This window comes from Ovis aries, chromosome 5 (assembly GCF_016772045.2).
Source record: "Ovis aries strain OAR_USU_Benz2616 breed Rambouillet chromosome 5, ARS-UI_Ramb_v3.0, whole genome shotgun sequence".
In the NCBI taxonomy this organism is placed as follows: Eukaryota; Metazoa; Chordata; class Mammalia; order Artiodactyla; family Bovidae; genus Ovis; species Ovis aries.
In genome coordinates this window covers 60,513,743-60,531,395 of record NC_056058.1, presented here as the reverse complement: position 1 = coordinate 60,531,395, position 17,653 = coordinate 60,513,743, and the positions used below count along the sequence as shown (strand labels likewise).

At 43.1% G+C, this 17,653-nt stretch overlaps 2 protein-coding genes across 4 annotated transcripts in view; one reads left to right on the top strand and one right to left on the bottom strand.

The window, feature by feature from the left end:
• The window catches only part of SLC36A1 (solute carrier family 36 member 1), a 166,679-nt gene that overhangs the window by 56,240 nt on the left and 92,786 nt on the right, over positions 1 to 17,653 (bottom strand). The gene's annotated exons all lie outside the window — the stretch shown is intronic.
• The window catches only part of FAT2 (FAT atypical cadherin 2), an 84,723-nt gene that overhangs the window by 38,937 nt on the left and 28,133 nt on the right, over positions 1 to 17,653 (top strand). For both annotated transcript variants that reach the window (XM_042251000.1, XM_027970435.2), the window contains 4 exons: positions 3,428 to 7,486; positions 9,024 to 9,220; positions 11,715 to 11,868; positions 13,937 to 14,170. In XM_042251000.1, the coding sequence (XP_042106934.1) occupies positions 3,428 to 7,486; positions 9,024 to 9,220; positions 11,715 to 11,868; positions 13,937 to 14,170 (4,644 nt within the window). The remainder of the gene's footprint in view (positions 1 to 3,427; positions 7,487 to 9,023; positions 9,221 to 11,714; positions 11,869 to 13,936; positions 14,171 to 17,653) is intronic.

Genomic DNA, 17,653 nt, shown 5'->3' with positions numbered 1-17,653 from the left:
ATCCACCAATGACCATACATGTACAGGATGCTTATGAAGTCCTCGCAATATGTATATATATTGGCCACACCATGTGGTATGCAGGATCTTAGTTCCCCAGCCAAGGATTGAGCCAATGCCCACTAAACTGTGAGCACAGAGTCTTAACCATTGGACTGTCAGGGAAGTCCCCCAAGCAACATTTTAAAAGGTAGTATCTTTGTGCATGTACAATAAAAGGGACCTATAAATACTTGATAAAATACATGGCATAGTTTCAGGAGTATTTTCTTCTAAGGCCACATCATGATTTCATACCTATTACTTTTTTAATCTGAAAAATGGGAATATTATCTGTGCCAGAAACTCTTTGTGAAGACTAACAGAGAAAATGTATGTTAACACTTTGTAAATTGTAAAATATTATACAAGTGCCAGGGGTTATTACTAAGTGTTAATTATAAGTAGTAGTTAATACGACAAAAATGATAATATCCAGTACCCAACTAATTATTAATCATAATTTGTAATGTTTGATCATTCATAATTGATAATAATTATTGTATCTTTAATATGAATTAGTATCTATAGAGTAAGATGCTATGGATAATCAAAGGTGAGCATGACTAGCTCTTTGCCCTCATGGAGCATAATGATGTTCATTTACTGCTTGTCAGTGTCTTATATACTTTCAAGAACTCAGAATGTTTCACATTTTCCTTTTTTGTAGAGACAGTTGTTATACCTTGTCATACAGCAGAAGTCTGTCATCCCTGAAGAATAATAATGCAAATAATAACCCATTAATGGCTTATTTTTGTGACTTATGAAGTATAATCATCTCTTTTTTCTCACTGACAGTCCCACTGATGTTGTACTAATTTTTTTTAATAAATCTAATACATTTTAAAAATCTATGCCTCACAACATATGGGATCTTACCCAGGGATCAAACCCAGGTGCCCTATAGAGGAAGTTTGGAGTCTTAACCACTGGAGCACCAAGGTATTCCCCCTGCTACTAATTTTATTTTACACATTGAGTTAGTTTTAAAATAATCTTCTGATTGAAGAAGTAACACATGGTTATTCTTTAAAACCTGAAAAAAAACATGAATCTATGAAGAAGAAAATAACACTCAGAGGACTTCCCTAGTGGTCCAGTGGTTAAGACTCTGCACTGACTTCCATTGCAAGGGGCACAGGTTCAAATTTAAGATCCTGCATGGAAAAGGCAATGGCACCCCACTCCAGTACTCTTGCCTGGAAAATCCCATGGATGGAGGAGCCTGGCAGGCTGCAGTCTATGGGGTCGCTAAGAGTCAGACATGACTGAAGCAACTTAGCAGCAGCAGCAGCAGCAGCAGCATGCAGCAGTATGGTAAAAAAAATAATAAAAATAACACTCGGTCATGGCTTTCATAACCCAGAGAAAATAATTTCATATATTTCTCTCTTATCTTTTTCTATGCATCTTTCTGTAGTTCTAAGATAAAAATGAATATACAATTTTATTCCCTATTTTTTTTTCTCTCAGCAGTAAAATAAAAAATTATGATTATGCTTACTTGGCTACTTTTAAGGGAACTACTTTTAAATTTCTGGTTACTCATTAAAACCACATTCTTTGATCAACCTCAGGATTTGTATAACAAAGGCAAGTTGGGAAATCACTTCAATAGACAGCTGCAGAGTGACTTCGCTTAGTGGGAGAATCAGATGGAAGGTTTTGTGGTGAAGCCTGGCTATTTACTTTGCCATTGAAATAATAAATGAAATAAGCATAATAATAAGTAGTACTCCCCTGAGTGAAGGACTTGTACTCCTGGGTTGTGAGCAGAACTGTTCAGGTGTTAGTCATGGTATTAAATAGGTAATGGTCTCATCTCAGGGAAAAAAAAACGTATCTGAAAAACTGTATCAGGTGATGGATGTTAACTAAACATTGTGGTAGTAATTTTGCAATATATACTCAAACATAGATCAAATTATGTTATACACCTTTAATGCCATGTCATATGTCAATTATATCTTAATAAAACTGAAAAGAAGCACCAGTTCTGCAAGCTGAATAAGTTCTGGTGATCTCTGTACAGCATTGTGCTTATAGTTAACAACACTGCACTATAACCTCTAAAAACTCAAGAATGTAGACCTCATGTTATCTGTTTATTACCATAGTATAAAAAAAAGTAAGGGGGAAAAAAAAAGAATAGTTGCAGCCCAAGTAAGTTCAGACTCTAAAAACTGAGATAACTTTGAGAACTTTTTTTTAGGAAAACATGATTAGTTTTCAACATTACCTTTTGTGAACTATGTAATGTTGCATAATCACAACTTCCCTCAACTTAAATTTGAAATGGTATTATGTATTTATCCAAATAAATATCAAATTTTAAAAGGACGATAAAAATAATAATCAGACATGGAGAAAGGAGTCCATTTTTTATTCTCATTTGGGCTTCCTGATTAGCCAAGGAAGATTCCTTTGGGTACTAGGATCTCTTTAATTTTCTAATTCTTGCTGCAGAAAGACTGTAGGTCTTGGGCCAGACCCTCTTAGCAAGCAATAGATTTTATCCAGAATTTTAAGAAAATATTTTCCATTGACTGGTTTTTATGGTAACCTCTGTTTTACAATAAGCAATACTGTGCTGCTTTTTAAAGAACCAATATATAAAGTTGCCTATTAAAAATACTTTAAATTTAAAAAAGAAATCAATTTAAAGGAAAGTATCCATTAAATAATGGTATAAATTGTATACTATACTGTTGTATAGGTAGTGGCTGAATATTTTTTTTTTAAAAACCTGCAAAGGTGGTTTGAGAATGCCTAACCTTTAGGAAATCCAGGTGTGGTGGAAAGGGCATTTGGCCAAGAGCCTCAAGTGCTACCCAGTCCCTCCCCACTCAACCCCTGCCACTCACTCCCAACCCTGACAAAGTAGACTATACGGGAACAGACAAGGCAGTTTTCCCAGTCTGTGTCAGTTTAGACAGTTTATGATTCCCTATTGACAATTTTCAACTATTGAGTGTGTAACCAAAGCTATTCAAAGTTATATAAAGAATGGTTTAAAATTCTATATAATGTAACTGAAGCTTGTCCTATAAAAGTCACCACTGAAATACAGAGAGGAGTATGCTTTTCCTACAAAGTTTAAATATCCTTTCTTTCCTCCAAAACCCTACTATGGCTTTGGTTTGTAGCTTTAAGTTATGACCCCAAAACCTTCCATTTATGGAGCACCTACTAGGTGCACCAATTAAGAGAGTTCATAAAGACAGACCTACCCTACATCTTGCAGCATAACTAAATCCATGGTGGCACAGGACGTGGGTTTTGCCCTGCCCAGCTTTTACGTGATTGTCTTATACTGATCTAGAAAGCCTAGTTGGTACCTCTTGAGGATGTGGTAAACTTCAATTTCTCTTGTCTTTTGTTTTAGGGAACAGCGAAGGTTTCTTCAACATCAACACCCTGCTAGGCATCATCACTCTAGCGCAGAAACTTGATCAGGCAAATCATGCCCGGTATACTCTAACAGTGAAGGCAGAAGATCAAGGCTCCCCACAAAGGCATGACCTGGCTACAGTGATCATTCACGTCCACCCCTCCGACAGCAGTGCCCCCGTCTTTTCAAACTCTGAGTACTTTGTAGAGATCCCTGAATCAATCCCTGTGGGTTCCCCAATCCTCCTCATCTCAGCTACAAGCTTCTCAGAAGTTACCTATGAGTTAAGAGAGGGAAACAAGAACGGCGTATTCTCCATGAACTCATATTCTGGACTCATTTCTACTCAGAAGAAACTGGATCATGAGAAAATCTCATCTTACCAGCTGAAAATCCGAGGCAGCAATATGGCGGGTGCATTTACTGATATCATGGTTCTTGTTTACATCATTGACGAAAATGACAATGCTCCCGTGTTCTCAAAATTGACTTTTGTGGGCCAAATTAGTGAAGCAGCTCCACTGAATAGCATGATCATGGATGAAAACAACAACCCCCTCGTGATCCGAGCCTCTGACAGTGACAAAGAAGCAAATTCCTTGTTGGTCTATAAAATTTTGGAACCAGAGGCTCTGAAGTTTTTAAAAATCGATCCCAGCATGGGAACTCTAACCACCGTATTAGAAATGGATTACGAAAGCATGCCCTCTTTCCGATTCAACATCTACGTCCATGACCAAGGACGCCCCATCTTATTTGCACCCAGGGCTGCCCAGGTCATAATCAACGTCAGGAATGTTAATGACTGTCCTCCCAGGTTCTTGGACCAGATATATGAAGTAGCAATAATGAAGCCAGTCCACCGGGGTATGGCGCTCCTTACGGTGCAGGCCAGTGACGATGACTCAGAAGTCAGTTATAGCATCAAAACTGGCAATGCTGACGAAGCTATTGCCATGCATCCCATTACTGGTCGCATATCTGTGTTGGATCCTACTCTCCTGGGACTCTCTCGGGAGCTTATTGTCAGAGCTTCTGATGGCCTGTATCAAGATACTGCACTAGTAAAGATTTCTTGGACACAAGCTCCTAACACAACCTTACAGTTTGACCGGGATGTCTACAGGGCAGCAGTGAAGGAGAATTTACTGGAGAGAAAGGCACTGGTGATTCTTGGTGCCCAAGGCAATCATTTGAACGACACCTTGTCCTACTTCCTTTTGAATGGCACAGATATGTTTCACATGATCCAATCAGCAGGTGTGTTGCAGACGAGAGGTGTGGGGTTTGACAGAGAACAGCAGGACACTCATGAGGTGGCAGTGGAACTGAGGGACAATCGGACACCTCAGAGGGTGGCTCAGGCTCTGGTCCGAGTCTCTGTTGAGGATGTCAATGACAATAGCCCCGAATTTAAACATCTGCCCTACCACACAATCATCCAAGACGGCACAGAACCAGGAGATGTCCTCTTTCAGGTGTCTGCCACTGACCAGGACTTGGGGGTGAATGGTGCTGTCACCTATGCATTTGCAGAAGATTACACATATTTTCGAATTGACCCCTATCTTGGGGACATATCATTAAGGAAACCCTTTGATTATCAGGCTCTGAATAAGTATCGCCTCAAAGTCATTGCTCAAGATGGAGGAACTCCATCCCTCCAGGCTGAGGAAGAGGTACTTGTCATTGTGAGAAATAAATCCAACCCACTGTTTCAGACACCTTACTACAAAGTCAGAGTGCCTGAAAATATCACACTCTATACCCCTATTCTCCACACCCAGGCCCGGAGTCCAGAGGGACTCCGGCTCATCTACAACATTGTAGAGGAAGAGCCCTTGATGCTGTTCACCACTGACTTTAAGACTGGTGTCCTAACCGTGACGGGCCCGTTGGACTATGAGTCTAAGACCAAACACGTGTTCACAGTCAGAGCCACAGACACTGCTCTGGGGTCATTTTCTGAGGCCACCGTGGAAGTCCTGGTGGAGGACGTGAATGATAATCCTCCCACCTTCTCTCAGTTGGTCTACACCACTTCAATCTCAGAAGGTTTGCCTGCTCAGACTCCTGTGATCCAACTATTGGCTTCTGACCGGGATTCAGGGCAGAACCGTGATGTCTCTTACCAGATTGTAGAGGATGGCTCAGATGTTTCCAAATTCTTCCAGATCAATGGGAGCACAGGGGAAATGTCCACAGTTCAAGAGCTGGACTATGAAGCCCAACAACATTTTCATGTGAAAGTCAGGGCCATGGATAGAGGAGATCCCCCACTCACTGGTGAAACCCTTGTGGTTGTCAATGTGTCTGACATCAATGACAACCCCCCAGAGTTCAGGCAACCTCAGTATGAAGCCAATGTCAGTGAGCTGGCAACCTGCGGACACCTGGTTCTCAAAGTGCAAGCTCTTGACCCTGACAGCAGGGACACCTCCCGCCTGGAGTACCTGATTCTTTCCGGCAATCAGGACAGGCACTTCTCCATTAACAGCTCATCGGGAATAATTTCTATGTACAACCTTTGCAAAAAGCACTTGGACTCTTCTTACAATTTGAGGGTAGGTGCTTCTGATGGGGTCTTCCGAGCAACTGTACCTGTGTATATCAACACTACAAATGCCAACAAGTACAGCCCAGAGTTCCAGCAGCATATTTATGAGGCAGAATTGGCTGAGAATGCAAAAGTGGGGACCAAGGTGATTGAGTTGTTAGCCATAGACAAAGACAGTGGTCCCTATGGCACTGTAGATTACACCATCATCAATAAACTAGCAGGTGAGAAGTTCTCCATAAACCCGAGTGGCCAGATCACCACACTGCAGAAACTAGACCGGGAAAATTCCACAGAAAGGGTCATTGCCATTAAGGTCATGGCTCAGGACGGAGGAGGACGCGTGGCCTTCTGCACTGTGAAGATCATCCTCACGGATGAAAATGATAACCCTCCACAGTTCAAAGCATCTGAGTACACTGTATCCATTCAGTCCAATGTCAGTAAGGACTCCCCAGTCATCCAGGTGCTGGCCTATGATGCAGACGAAGGCCGGAATGCAGACGTCACCTACTCAGTGGACTCAGTGGAGGACTTGGAAGAAGAGGTCATTGAAGTCAACCCAATTACTGGTGTTGTCAAGGTGAAAGAGAGCCTGGTGGGATTGGAAAATCGGGCCTTTGACTTAAAAATTAAAGCTCAGGATGGGGGCCCTCCTCACTGGAACTCTCTCATGCTGTTACGACTTCAGGTGGTTCCTAATGAAGTATCTTTGCCCCAATTTTCTGAACCTCTATATACCTTTTCTGCATCAGAAGACCTTCCAGAGGGGTCTGAAATTGGCTCTGTTAAAGCAGTGGCAGCTCAGGATCCAGTCATCTATAGTCTGGTGCAGGGCACCACGCCAGAGAGCAACAAGGATGGCATCTTCTCCTTGGACCAAAACACAGGGGTTCTAAAGGTGAGGAAGGCCATGGATTATGAGTCCACCAAATGGTACCAGATTGACTTGATGGCTCATTGCCCCCATAATGACACTTACTTGGGTTCCCTGGTCTCTGTCAACATCCAAGTGAAGGATGTCAATGACAATAGGCCTATATTCGAGGCTGATCCATATAAGGCTGTTCTCACTGAGAATATGCCAGTGGGGACCTCAGTCATTCAAGTGACTGCCAATGATCAGGACACTGGGGATGATGGCCAGGTGAGCTACAGGTTGCCAGTGGACCCTGGTAGCAATATCCATGAACTTTTTGCCATTGACAGTGAAACTGGCTGGATCACCACACTCCAGGAACTTGACTGTGAGACCAACCAGATCTACCACTTTTATGTAGTGGCCTATGACCATGGCCGGACCATCCAGCTATCTTCTCAGGTCCTGGTTGAAGTCTCCATTACAGATGAAAATGACAATGCCCCCCGATTTGCTTCCGAAGACTATAGAGGATCTGTGGTTGAGAACAGTGAGCCTGGTGAACCTGTGGCCACTCTTAAAACCTTGGATGCTGATATCTCTGAGCAGAACAGACAGGTCACCTGCTATATCACAGGTAAGGATACCTATCTTAGAGTGGGATGCATTGAAAAAAATTCCAGTAAGACGTTTCTTAAGACATGGGTTTAAGTCCTTGCTCTGCCACTTAACAGTGTGATCTTGAGCAAATCACTTAACTTTCCAGGACCTCAACTGCTCCAGTTATAGACTTGGCATGGCTGTTTTAATTCATCTCAAGGGATGCTGACAGGATCTAACTTGAAAAAGCTTTGATAGCTCCCTATAAATTAGAAAGTGCTTTGTAACGAGGATCTCTTATTACCTTAGCTGGAGTAGATAGAATAGAAGGGAGATACTGTAACTGTTCTCAGTTAGCTTCTGGAAGATGGAGAGGGGATCAACAGTTGTGTGGTCTATAGAAATTCTGTGAGGTGATTATCCTTGCAGAGTAGTACTCTGCCAAGGGCAAGTTGTGGATAGTAGAAAATGCTTCCTAGTCAATCATAGGACCTGAGTGTTAAGTGGGTTGGCTATGATTCCAACCCAATCCTCTTCTTTCACACACACATGGGGGAACCAAAGCCCAGATAGGAGGATAAACTCAATCAAGGTCACACTCCAAGCCTGCATCAGGACTGGGATTAAAACCAGATCCTACAAACTGCTTTCCCCAGTAGATAACCACTGCAAACCTAAACGACTCCAATCTCTGTCCAGGGGTGAAACCAGCCATCTGGTGGCCAGAGAGTTTCTTTACTTCTCAGTGTCCCTTTCCCTGTGTTCCAGCTGCCTTGTCATCCCATTCCCATAGTCATAGTTTGTTCTGCTCTCACAGCTGTCTGGCGGAGAGTTAACAAGCATGGCATTCCAACCAAGAATTATAGACTCCTGGAGACAGAGCCTGGATAAAAGTTGTTTGAAACATGGAGTCTTAGTGAAATAGAATCTTATCATCTTATAATATCAGACTTTTAAAAACACAAAAATCTTAAACTCTCTGAATAATAACATAATAAATGTCACTGTATCATCAACTCTGGGAATAGCTGAATCTTGGAGCTCCAGAATCTTAGAATCTCGAAAATCCATCTCCCCTCTCAATGATGGATGTCAAGAAAAGATGACTCAGAAGCAAACCTAATGAGCCATCTGAACCTCCGGTTAGCCTGTGTACTCAGTTGTAAAATAAAACCTCAGAGAGTTAAATGTTATTGATCACCTTCCAGCCCTCCACTATTGAACAGATACTGGATACTAGAAGGTTCTTGTCTAGAATTGCTATCTGCTTCCCTTTAACTTCTCCCAATGTCTTCCAATGCACACAAAAGAAGTGTGCCCCTTAGCCACATACTTTGGAGCAGTGTTTCTTGCAGTGATAATTCCATTTAACAGGAGACCTTTGAAGTTGGAAGAGGTTTCATAACACCAAATAACTGACTCATTGAAGAAATGTAGGTCCCTAGTTAAAGGAGGAAATTTTTGCCTTTCCCTGCAACCCTAAAAAAAAAGTGTCAGGTGGGCAGTCACCTATAGTACAAAGCCTGGTTTGTTCCTATGGCTTGGCTTCAGGAAACTCTGTCCTATATTTCTAGAGGGAGACCCCCTGGGCCAGTTTGGCATCAGCCAAGTTGGAGATGAGTGGAGAATTTTCTCGAGGAAGACCCTGGACCGTGAGCACACAGCCAAGTACTTGCTCCGAATCACAGCTTCTGATGGCAAGTTCCAGGCTTCAGTCCCCGTGGAGATCTTTGTCCTGGACATCAATGATAACAGCCCACAGTGCTCACAGGTGAGAGCCAGCTGAGGGTAGGGGAGGAGTGGAGATAAGGAAGCTGGAGCAAAGGGTAAGAGGAAGGAGAAGGACTCAGAGTACCATCTCTGAGGCGAGCCATCACTGACCAAACCTGCCCTTGCTTCTCCCCGGCCGGCCTCAGACTAGTGCCTGGGGCAGGGACCGTTCCAGGAAATTCCTTGCCCTTCCCAAAAGGATGTCACCAAGCTCTTTAGGATTCATGGTCCATAGCTCTCCCCATTCCCTTCCCCACACTCTCTAAAAAGATCCTTTTTTCCTGCAAAACATATCCAGAAGTAACTTCATTCTCCAAACAGTCTGTACGCTCAATGGAAAAGTCACTCTATCACTCAATTTGTTAGCATGGCTCATTGTTATCAAATATATCCAAAGAGACTTTCCCCCAGAGACACCCTGCACCACTCACCATGTCTTTATGTGCATATCCCTACATCTGCATGCATTATACAGACCATCAGAAACCCTCCTCCAGGATACATGTATACACAAACATTCAGACAGGGCAGCTACATTTTTGATAAGGGAGACTTTCCTAAGGACCTCATATAATTAAACACTAAATTTCCCAAGGAAAATATTGAGTGGTGTGTGTGTGTGTGTGTGTGTGTGTGCACACACACATACATCAGGAGAGAAATTGCATTCTTAGAGGACATAAATCAACAACCATTGTCATGTAGCTTTGCTTTTAAACATATTTTTTAAAACACAATAAATAATTTTTAATTTGGGGGGGTTGCATTACTTCAAGGTTTCCAAATAAACTATTAATATTAAATTTTTATGACATCAAGTTAGCATAATTCAAGTGTATTAAAAATCCAGTTCTTCAGTATATATACATATAAGTGTACACTTATATGCAGGTACTCACACACATACATGTAGTTGAAAGATTATAACTCTATAAATATGCAAATACATATATACATACACACAAAGATACACATAAGCATGCATGCATGCATGAAGTTGCTCAGTCGTGTCCAGCTCTTTGCAACCCCATGGACTGTAGCCTACCAGGCTCCTCCGTCCATGGAATTTTCGAGGCAAGAGAATTGGAGTGGGTTGCCATTTCCTTCTCCAGGGGATCTTCCTGACCCAGGTATTGAACCTGGGTCTACCTGCATTATAGGCAGACACTTTACCATCTGAGCCACCAAATAACATTTATCCATAACATACCCATTCATACAGGTAAATGTACATCTCTAACCCACTCCAGTGTTCTTGCCTGGAGAGTCCCTGGGACAGGGGAGCCTGGTGGGCTGCTGTCTATGGGGTCACACAGAGTCGGACACGACTGAAGTGACTCAGCAGCAGCAGCAGCAACTCACACAAACATATAAGCATGTGCATATGTGTATACTTCAGCTCTTCATACTTTATTTGTATACATATATATGGACACATACCTTGGGATACACAAAAATCATATATCCTATCACCTTTCCTTGCTCTGTGTTCTATGCTCCAATCTCATAGAAGCATAGTAGAAGAAGAGAACCTGGATTATCAGTGGAATGCGTGGAAAATGTCTCTCTGCAGGATCCAAGATGAACACCTTTTGGATGGTCTCAGAAGGGCAACCTTTTGGGGAGAACAGTGGCCATACCTTCTTTCTCTTTTGCCTCAGCATCCTTCTAACCAGTTTGTATCCTCCTCACGCTGAGGGAGTCTGGGGCCAAGCTCACCTTAGCCTTCTCAGAGGTGATCAAGAGCACACCAGAGCCAGGGGAAAGAGTCTGGGGTGGGGGGTGGGGGTGGTATCTCCACACAGCCTGCCAAGCACAAAACCTCCACCCAGAGCATATATGGGGGTCCGTGCTAATCCACAGTTGGCAATGGGGGAACAGGTTTGCTTGGAAACTGTGTCCAGCACCAGCAGCTGGGAAAACGCTGGCCTCCAGCCTCTCCCCTGGGCCACACTCTTCGAAATGTGGCCCTTATGGAGGAAGAGGTTGTGGCAGGTCCTGGTGGCTCAGATGGTCAAGAACATGTCTGCAAGGCGGGAGACCTGGGTTCAATTCCTGGGTTGCGAAGATCCACTGGAGAAGATCCCCTGGAGATCCTCCAGTATTCTTGCCTGGAGAATCCCATGGACAGAGGAGCCTGGTGGGCTACAGTCCATGGGGTCGCAAAGAGTCAGACACTTCTGAGCGACTTTTCACTTTCACTTCTAGCCCTGAGTGTGAGCTTTCAGATGGTGGAAATTCTCTCTCATGCTCTGCTTTTCTGACTAGGTCTCCCATCATCTTTCTCCTTGTTTTCAATCTCCATGTTCCCTGCATTTTCTATCTTACTCTATTCTCCTCCCTCCCTCTCTCTGCTTCTCTCCCCTCCCCTACTTCCATCTCTGCTCTCTCATCTCTCTCTCTATCTCTGCTTCTATCTTGTCCTGTAACTCTGTCTCTCTCTGGATCTTAGCATATCTCCCACAATCTCCCTCTTCTTTGTCTTTCGATTTCAGCTTCTCTACGCTGGCGAAGTCAGTGAAGACGTACCTCCAGGACACTTCATTCTGAAAGTTTCCGCAACAGACCTGGACTCCGACACCAATGCTCAGATCACATACTCTCTGCATGGCCCTGGGGCGGATGAATTTAAGCTGGATCCTCACACAGGTAGGTTTCCTGAGCTGCAGGATCAAGCCAAGAACTGATACACTGAATAGCCAGTGCCCAGTACCCAGGCTCCTTAGAGAAGAAACAAGAATTCACTTATCCATCCATCCATCCATCCGCTCAGCAAACATATATTGGCACTATGTGCCAAGCATTCACTAGATGCTGGGGACAAAAATTGATAAGACAAGATCGAGTTCTTCAGTCTAGTGGGAAAGGTACTGAGTCAGTGGTTTGACGTGTGCTGAGGTAAGAAAAATTCAGGATGTTAGGTGAGTTTTTGACAGGAGAACTTAAGTTTGGAAGTTGGGGGACAAGTAAAATTTCTTTGAGGAAATAGCCAGGGGGTAAGGGAGTGGTAAGGTTGGACATTCAAGGCAGAAAGAGATTTCATATGAGGACTTTGTTTTGGGAAAGAACATGCACAAGTAAGGACCTAGAAGACAGAAACTGGTGCACAGAAGGGGAGGAGAGAAAGAGGGCAAAGGATGAGGCCTCTTGGGGCACAGGAGCCAAGTCCTTACCTACAGAGCCATTAAAGGGTTCAAGTGGATAAAAAGTCATGATCAAAGACATGATCTCAAGGTTGTATGCTGCAGATTGAGATAAAACCCCAGGGCGCTATTGTAAGGATCCCAATAAAGTATATAGAAATCTAAGCCCAAGTCTGGCACATAATGATAATTCAGTAGATACGGTTTCCATTGTCATTAACAGTGAGGGGACAAAGCAGAGAGTGGGAAGCAGAGTCCAGCAGAGTAGACCGGAATACTTGGGAAAGGTTTGGCTGTGAGCGTCTGGTGGAGAAGGCAGGGCAGAGCCTGGTTCCTTCAGAGAAGGGGAAGTCCTTGTCCTGCTGCTGTAATGGAGGGTGCACAGAAAGCCAGCTGCTGACACTTGGAACCAGTAGCTCAAAGGATACTATGGAGGTTGCTGAGCAGGGAGGTGGCAGATGAGAGTGAGTATCTCAAGAAGCTGCACTGCCCTTTCTGACCCTAGCACAGGCATGCTGAGTCACCCAAGGAGGTGACCTAACCTCTCTCTACTGTTCTTTGTCCAGATGAAGGATGATTAGCAGGGTCTTAAAAAAAATTCAATGGTTTATCTGAGTAAGGAAATAATACGTGCTCATTATTCAAAATGGGGTTCCCTTGTGGCTCAGTTGGTAAAGAATCTGCCTGCAATGTGGGAGACCTGGGTCCAATCCCTAGGTTGGGAAGATCCCTTGAAGAAGGGAAAGGCTACCCACTCCAGTATTCTGGCCTGGAGAATTCCATGGACTGTATAGTCCATGGGGTCGCAAAGAGTCAGACACAACTGAGCAACTTTCACTTACTCATTGTTCAAAAATACAAACCATGTAGGTGTGTATTAGGCAGACACTGGAAAATCTTCATGATAACCAGCCTCTAATGAAAGATAAGCACTCTTGGCATATATTCTATCAGACTGGTTTTCCATGCATGCTGCAATCTCTATATAGCATACTATTTTGTGACTTCCTTTTTCTTAGAGCAGTATCGTGGAGCTATCAACAAGGCAGTACACAAAGTTTTGCCATAATCACTTTTCCCATTGCAGAATATTTTACTCTATGGCTAAATGATAACGTATTTAACCAGTAGTTTTTTGAAAGACACAGGATATTTTCAGTATGTTGCTATTTATAAAGAATGCTGCAGAGAATATCTCTACATGTTGATTTGGTTGATTATTCTATCAGATACAGTCCTAGAAGTGAGACTGCAGGCCAAAGCATAAACGCATTTTATGTGGTGTCAGAAACTGTCTAACTGGCATTTTAAAACATTGTGCCTCTTTGTAGCTTGTTGGTGTGAATTTTAAATTGGGGATGTGGTGGTAGAATGTGACTAGGAAAGCAAGCAGGTGTGGAAAGATACAGACTGAGCCTCTTTCCTAACCATCTGTACACAGGACCCCTATTCTCTGTGACAGCACACTGAGGGGGGTGGGCGGTGCTGAGGTTATCTCATATAGACATCAGGAATGTACATGCTTGGATCACGGCCTTCAGAGAAAGATCACTTTCTGTCCTTTCTCTTGTCAGGGGAGCTGACCACACTCACAGCCTTAGATCGAGAGAAGAAGGATGCGTACAGCCTTGTTGCCAAGGCAACAGATGGAGGCGGCCAATCGTGCCAGGCAGATGTGATCCTCCATGTGGAGGATGTGAATGACAACGCCCCCCGGTTCTTCCCCAGCCACTCTGCTGTGGCAGTCTTCGACAACACCACAGTGAAGACCCCAGTGGCAGTAGTACTGGCCCGGGACCCTGACCAAGGTGAGAAAGACAAGGATTAGAGGCCATTTGCTCACAAGGTCACCCTAGGCGAGGGTTTGGCTCTCTCTCTTGTTCTGGAACTGCACGGACTGTCACTCCTCAGCCCACATGCCGGGGTCCAGCCCCGGTGGATCCAGGGTGATTCGAAGGTGGGAACGGAGTCGGCGTCTTTGGAAAAATACATATTTAATCACAGATATAGAGAGATTAGAAATGGATAGTGTAGTAGGAAGATTAGTGGAGAAAAAGAGGCTGAATAACTTGGATTACGTGGAATAGCATCCATGCTCCAGATGGGAATTCAGCCAGAAAAATGGGAGCAAGAAAGAAGCGACATGGGGGAATCAGTCTTTCCGGAAACTGATCTGATTTCTTTATTTTTAGGTTTGCTTATATACCTTTTGTTATACATAGGGATGAATACAGAGTCACGGGGTGGGGGGGGGGTGGTCAGCAGTCCTGACCTTTATCAAAATCAGGTGCTTCACATATAAAGGTCTTAGGGATTTTATGATCCTTTCTTTCTGATAACCAAAAAACTTATTTTTTCCAAGGGTGTTTTTTCTTAAACCAGGCACCACCCTCCAAATAAAGTTACATTCCTATAGGGTGAGGGTGTAGTGAGTTACAATCAAGAAAGGAATTTATTTAACCCAAGGTTAACATGATTAATCTTAAAGGTTAATGCTTATTTCTCCTATATGCTAGTTATATTCATTATAAGGGCAGGGAACATGGAGATTTAGCAGCAAACATCAGCCCAACAAATGAAAATCCTTTCACCAATTGTTCCCCTTAAGATCTATTTGGTCTTAAGAGATGATAAAGTTACATTTTTACATAACAAGGACACAGTGATTAATAACAAAGTACAGTGATCTATTACAAAAGAGAAAATCCATTAACTCAAAAAGCCTAGTATTGCTAACATCAAAAACTACTGTATTTCCTTTTCTATAGTCCAAATACATTGATTAATATATTCCCAGGTGCCTAAGGATATGGAGGCCTGGTGGCAATCATTGACTCAACAAGAAGAAAAAGCCCTATGCTAATTAAGACTCTCAAAATACTCCAAAACTCTCTGCGCTGTTTATGGTTAAGAGGTAGTAAACAATCATGTGCCTAGTGGCAGGAGTATGGATAATCCTGTCACACAAGCTAGTCTGTCAGCAGAGAGGTTTGACCTAAGACATCCTTGTCCCACCCAGAGCAGGGAATTAGCAGCAATTATTGACACAACAAATGAAGAACCCTTCACCAATATAATTCCTAACCAACCCACTATACTAATAATTTCTAATTCCCCAAAAGAATTTGCCTTTAGTAAGTCTAAAACATCTCATGCCTCTCAGGTTGGGAGGCTGTAAACAATCACATGTGGCTGGTCGAACCTATACAGGCAGGCTAGATAACCTTCAGAGGAGTCCGTAAGCTGAAACACTCTTGTCACGCCCAGGAATTTTTATTGCCTTGGAGCTGCACGTTTACTCCTTCTCCGAGAGAAACGGTTATGGGGAGAGCCCCCCGTAAAGTCAGAGGTGTAGGTGAGAGCATAAAACAGACTCTGGTTTTGGGGTTAGATGCTCGGGAACAGGGGGTTTCCTGAGGCTTGATCACGCCTTTGCGTATGCCAAGCCTCCTTCCTCATGACGCTTGCCATGGGCGGAGTTCCTCATGCTGGCTCCCGGCACCTACAGGCAGTTACAAGTAGAAAATGTCCATAAACTGCGTATCTAAGTGCTAGGGGACCAAAGATTTTGGCCGTTTCAAGACTGATGTGGGGCATTTCAGCCTCATTGCTTCTCCCTGCCTCTTAGACCTGGAGCACTTTCAATCCTATCGTTTAAGTTCCAGGATATTTTGAATACAATACACCAATCAGAATTATTCGACTCTGATTAATTGGCCACAAGAAAGAAACCTAGGGCGCAAACTCCATTTAGTCTACTAAATTGTTGGATCAGTTTTCTAGGCAATGAAGTGGAATAGTTTACATTTTATTTTTACGTTTTAATATTTTACATTTTAATTTTAATGACTTGGTTTTCATTAGGATTCTTTTCCTTTTACTATTTACAAGGCAAGTTGGATTCATCCAGGAGTATTCATTTCATACTCTACCATTTAAAGTTTCTGACATCATGAAGTTTTTCACTGTGGCGATCTCTATCTATGTCTATACATGTATGTGTATATATACACGTTTATATATATATATGTACATATACGATTATAAAATTTAATTCAAGAAAGTTGGACAATTTTGCTATAGGTAAAAAATACCCTCAGGATCAAAGTAGCCAGAGGAACAATGATGAAGATGATGGTAGTGATAAGACAGATCAAAATACCCTGCTTCATGAGACACCAACAGAGTAAATTTACAACTTCTTAGAGGAAGGGAGTTTTAGCTTGGCATTGAGGGAGGTGAGAGATTTTGGAGGAACGCAGGGGTTCCAGGGAGGGCAAATAGTCAGTGCAAAGGCATCTAATATCTAAGGCCCTACAATGCTCACTAGCCAGGGCTTGCACACCTCCAGGAACAGAAGCTCCCAACTTCCCAGGCAGCCCCTTCCCTCTTCAGATAATTATTCAGTGTTAGCATTTTGGAGCAGATACCTGTCAATCATGGTCCTGCCATCTGCAGCCACACAGGTGTCCTAGACCTTCCAAGACTGGGACGTGCTATCAGCTCCAGCCTCAAGGCTCCTTTTCTGGATAAAGAGCCCTAGCTTCTTCACTCTTGAGTTTCCAACCCTACCTCCCTTCTAGGATTCATCCTCTGGCCTTGTACCAGTTAACAATTAACCCTTCAAAACTGCTATTATTATTCTAACCCAATATTCCACCTCAATATTTCAAATGCAGCCTGACCAGTACTTCTCTCTTGAGAAAAAAATACACATATGGAAGAGTGTGCATGGTATGCACATTTAGTTCATGTAAATTCAACAAAAGCATTGTGTGTCCGCATGTGCGTGTGAGATTCAGTCTCTATAGGCTCAAGGCCTGTGCTCCTCCCATTGGGTGAGGCTCTCATGGGTTAGCACTAAGTATTGGCCTTCTTCAGACCCTATGGGCCCTGCCTGAGCCAACTGCTTCATCTGGTCCACAACCAAAGGAAATAACAGCCTCTGAGACAAAGTTGGAAAAACACCATGTGCTTTGATTTACTAAGAACTTTCCATGGGTGTATATTTTATTTTCTGTTTTTGGTTTTCTTTTTATTTTGACATAATTATAGACACACAGAAAGTTGCAAAAATAGTACTGAGAGGCCCATGCATCCTTCACCCAGCTTCTCCCAGAGGCAGCAATCTGTAGTATAACATTAAAACCAGGAAACTGGTCATGGGACATTACCAATAGAAAAAAAAAAAAAAGAAAGTGAAGTTGCTCTGTCGTGTCCGACTCTCTGCAACTCCGTGTAGCCTGCCAGGCTCCTCCGTCCATGGGATTTTCCAGGCAAGAATACTGGAG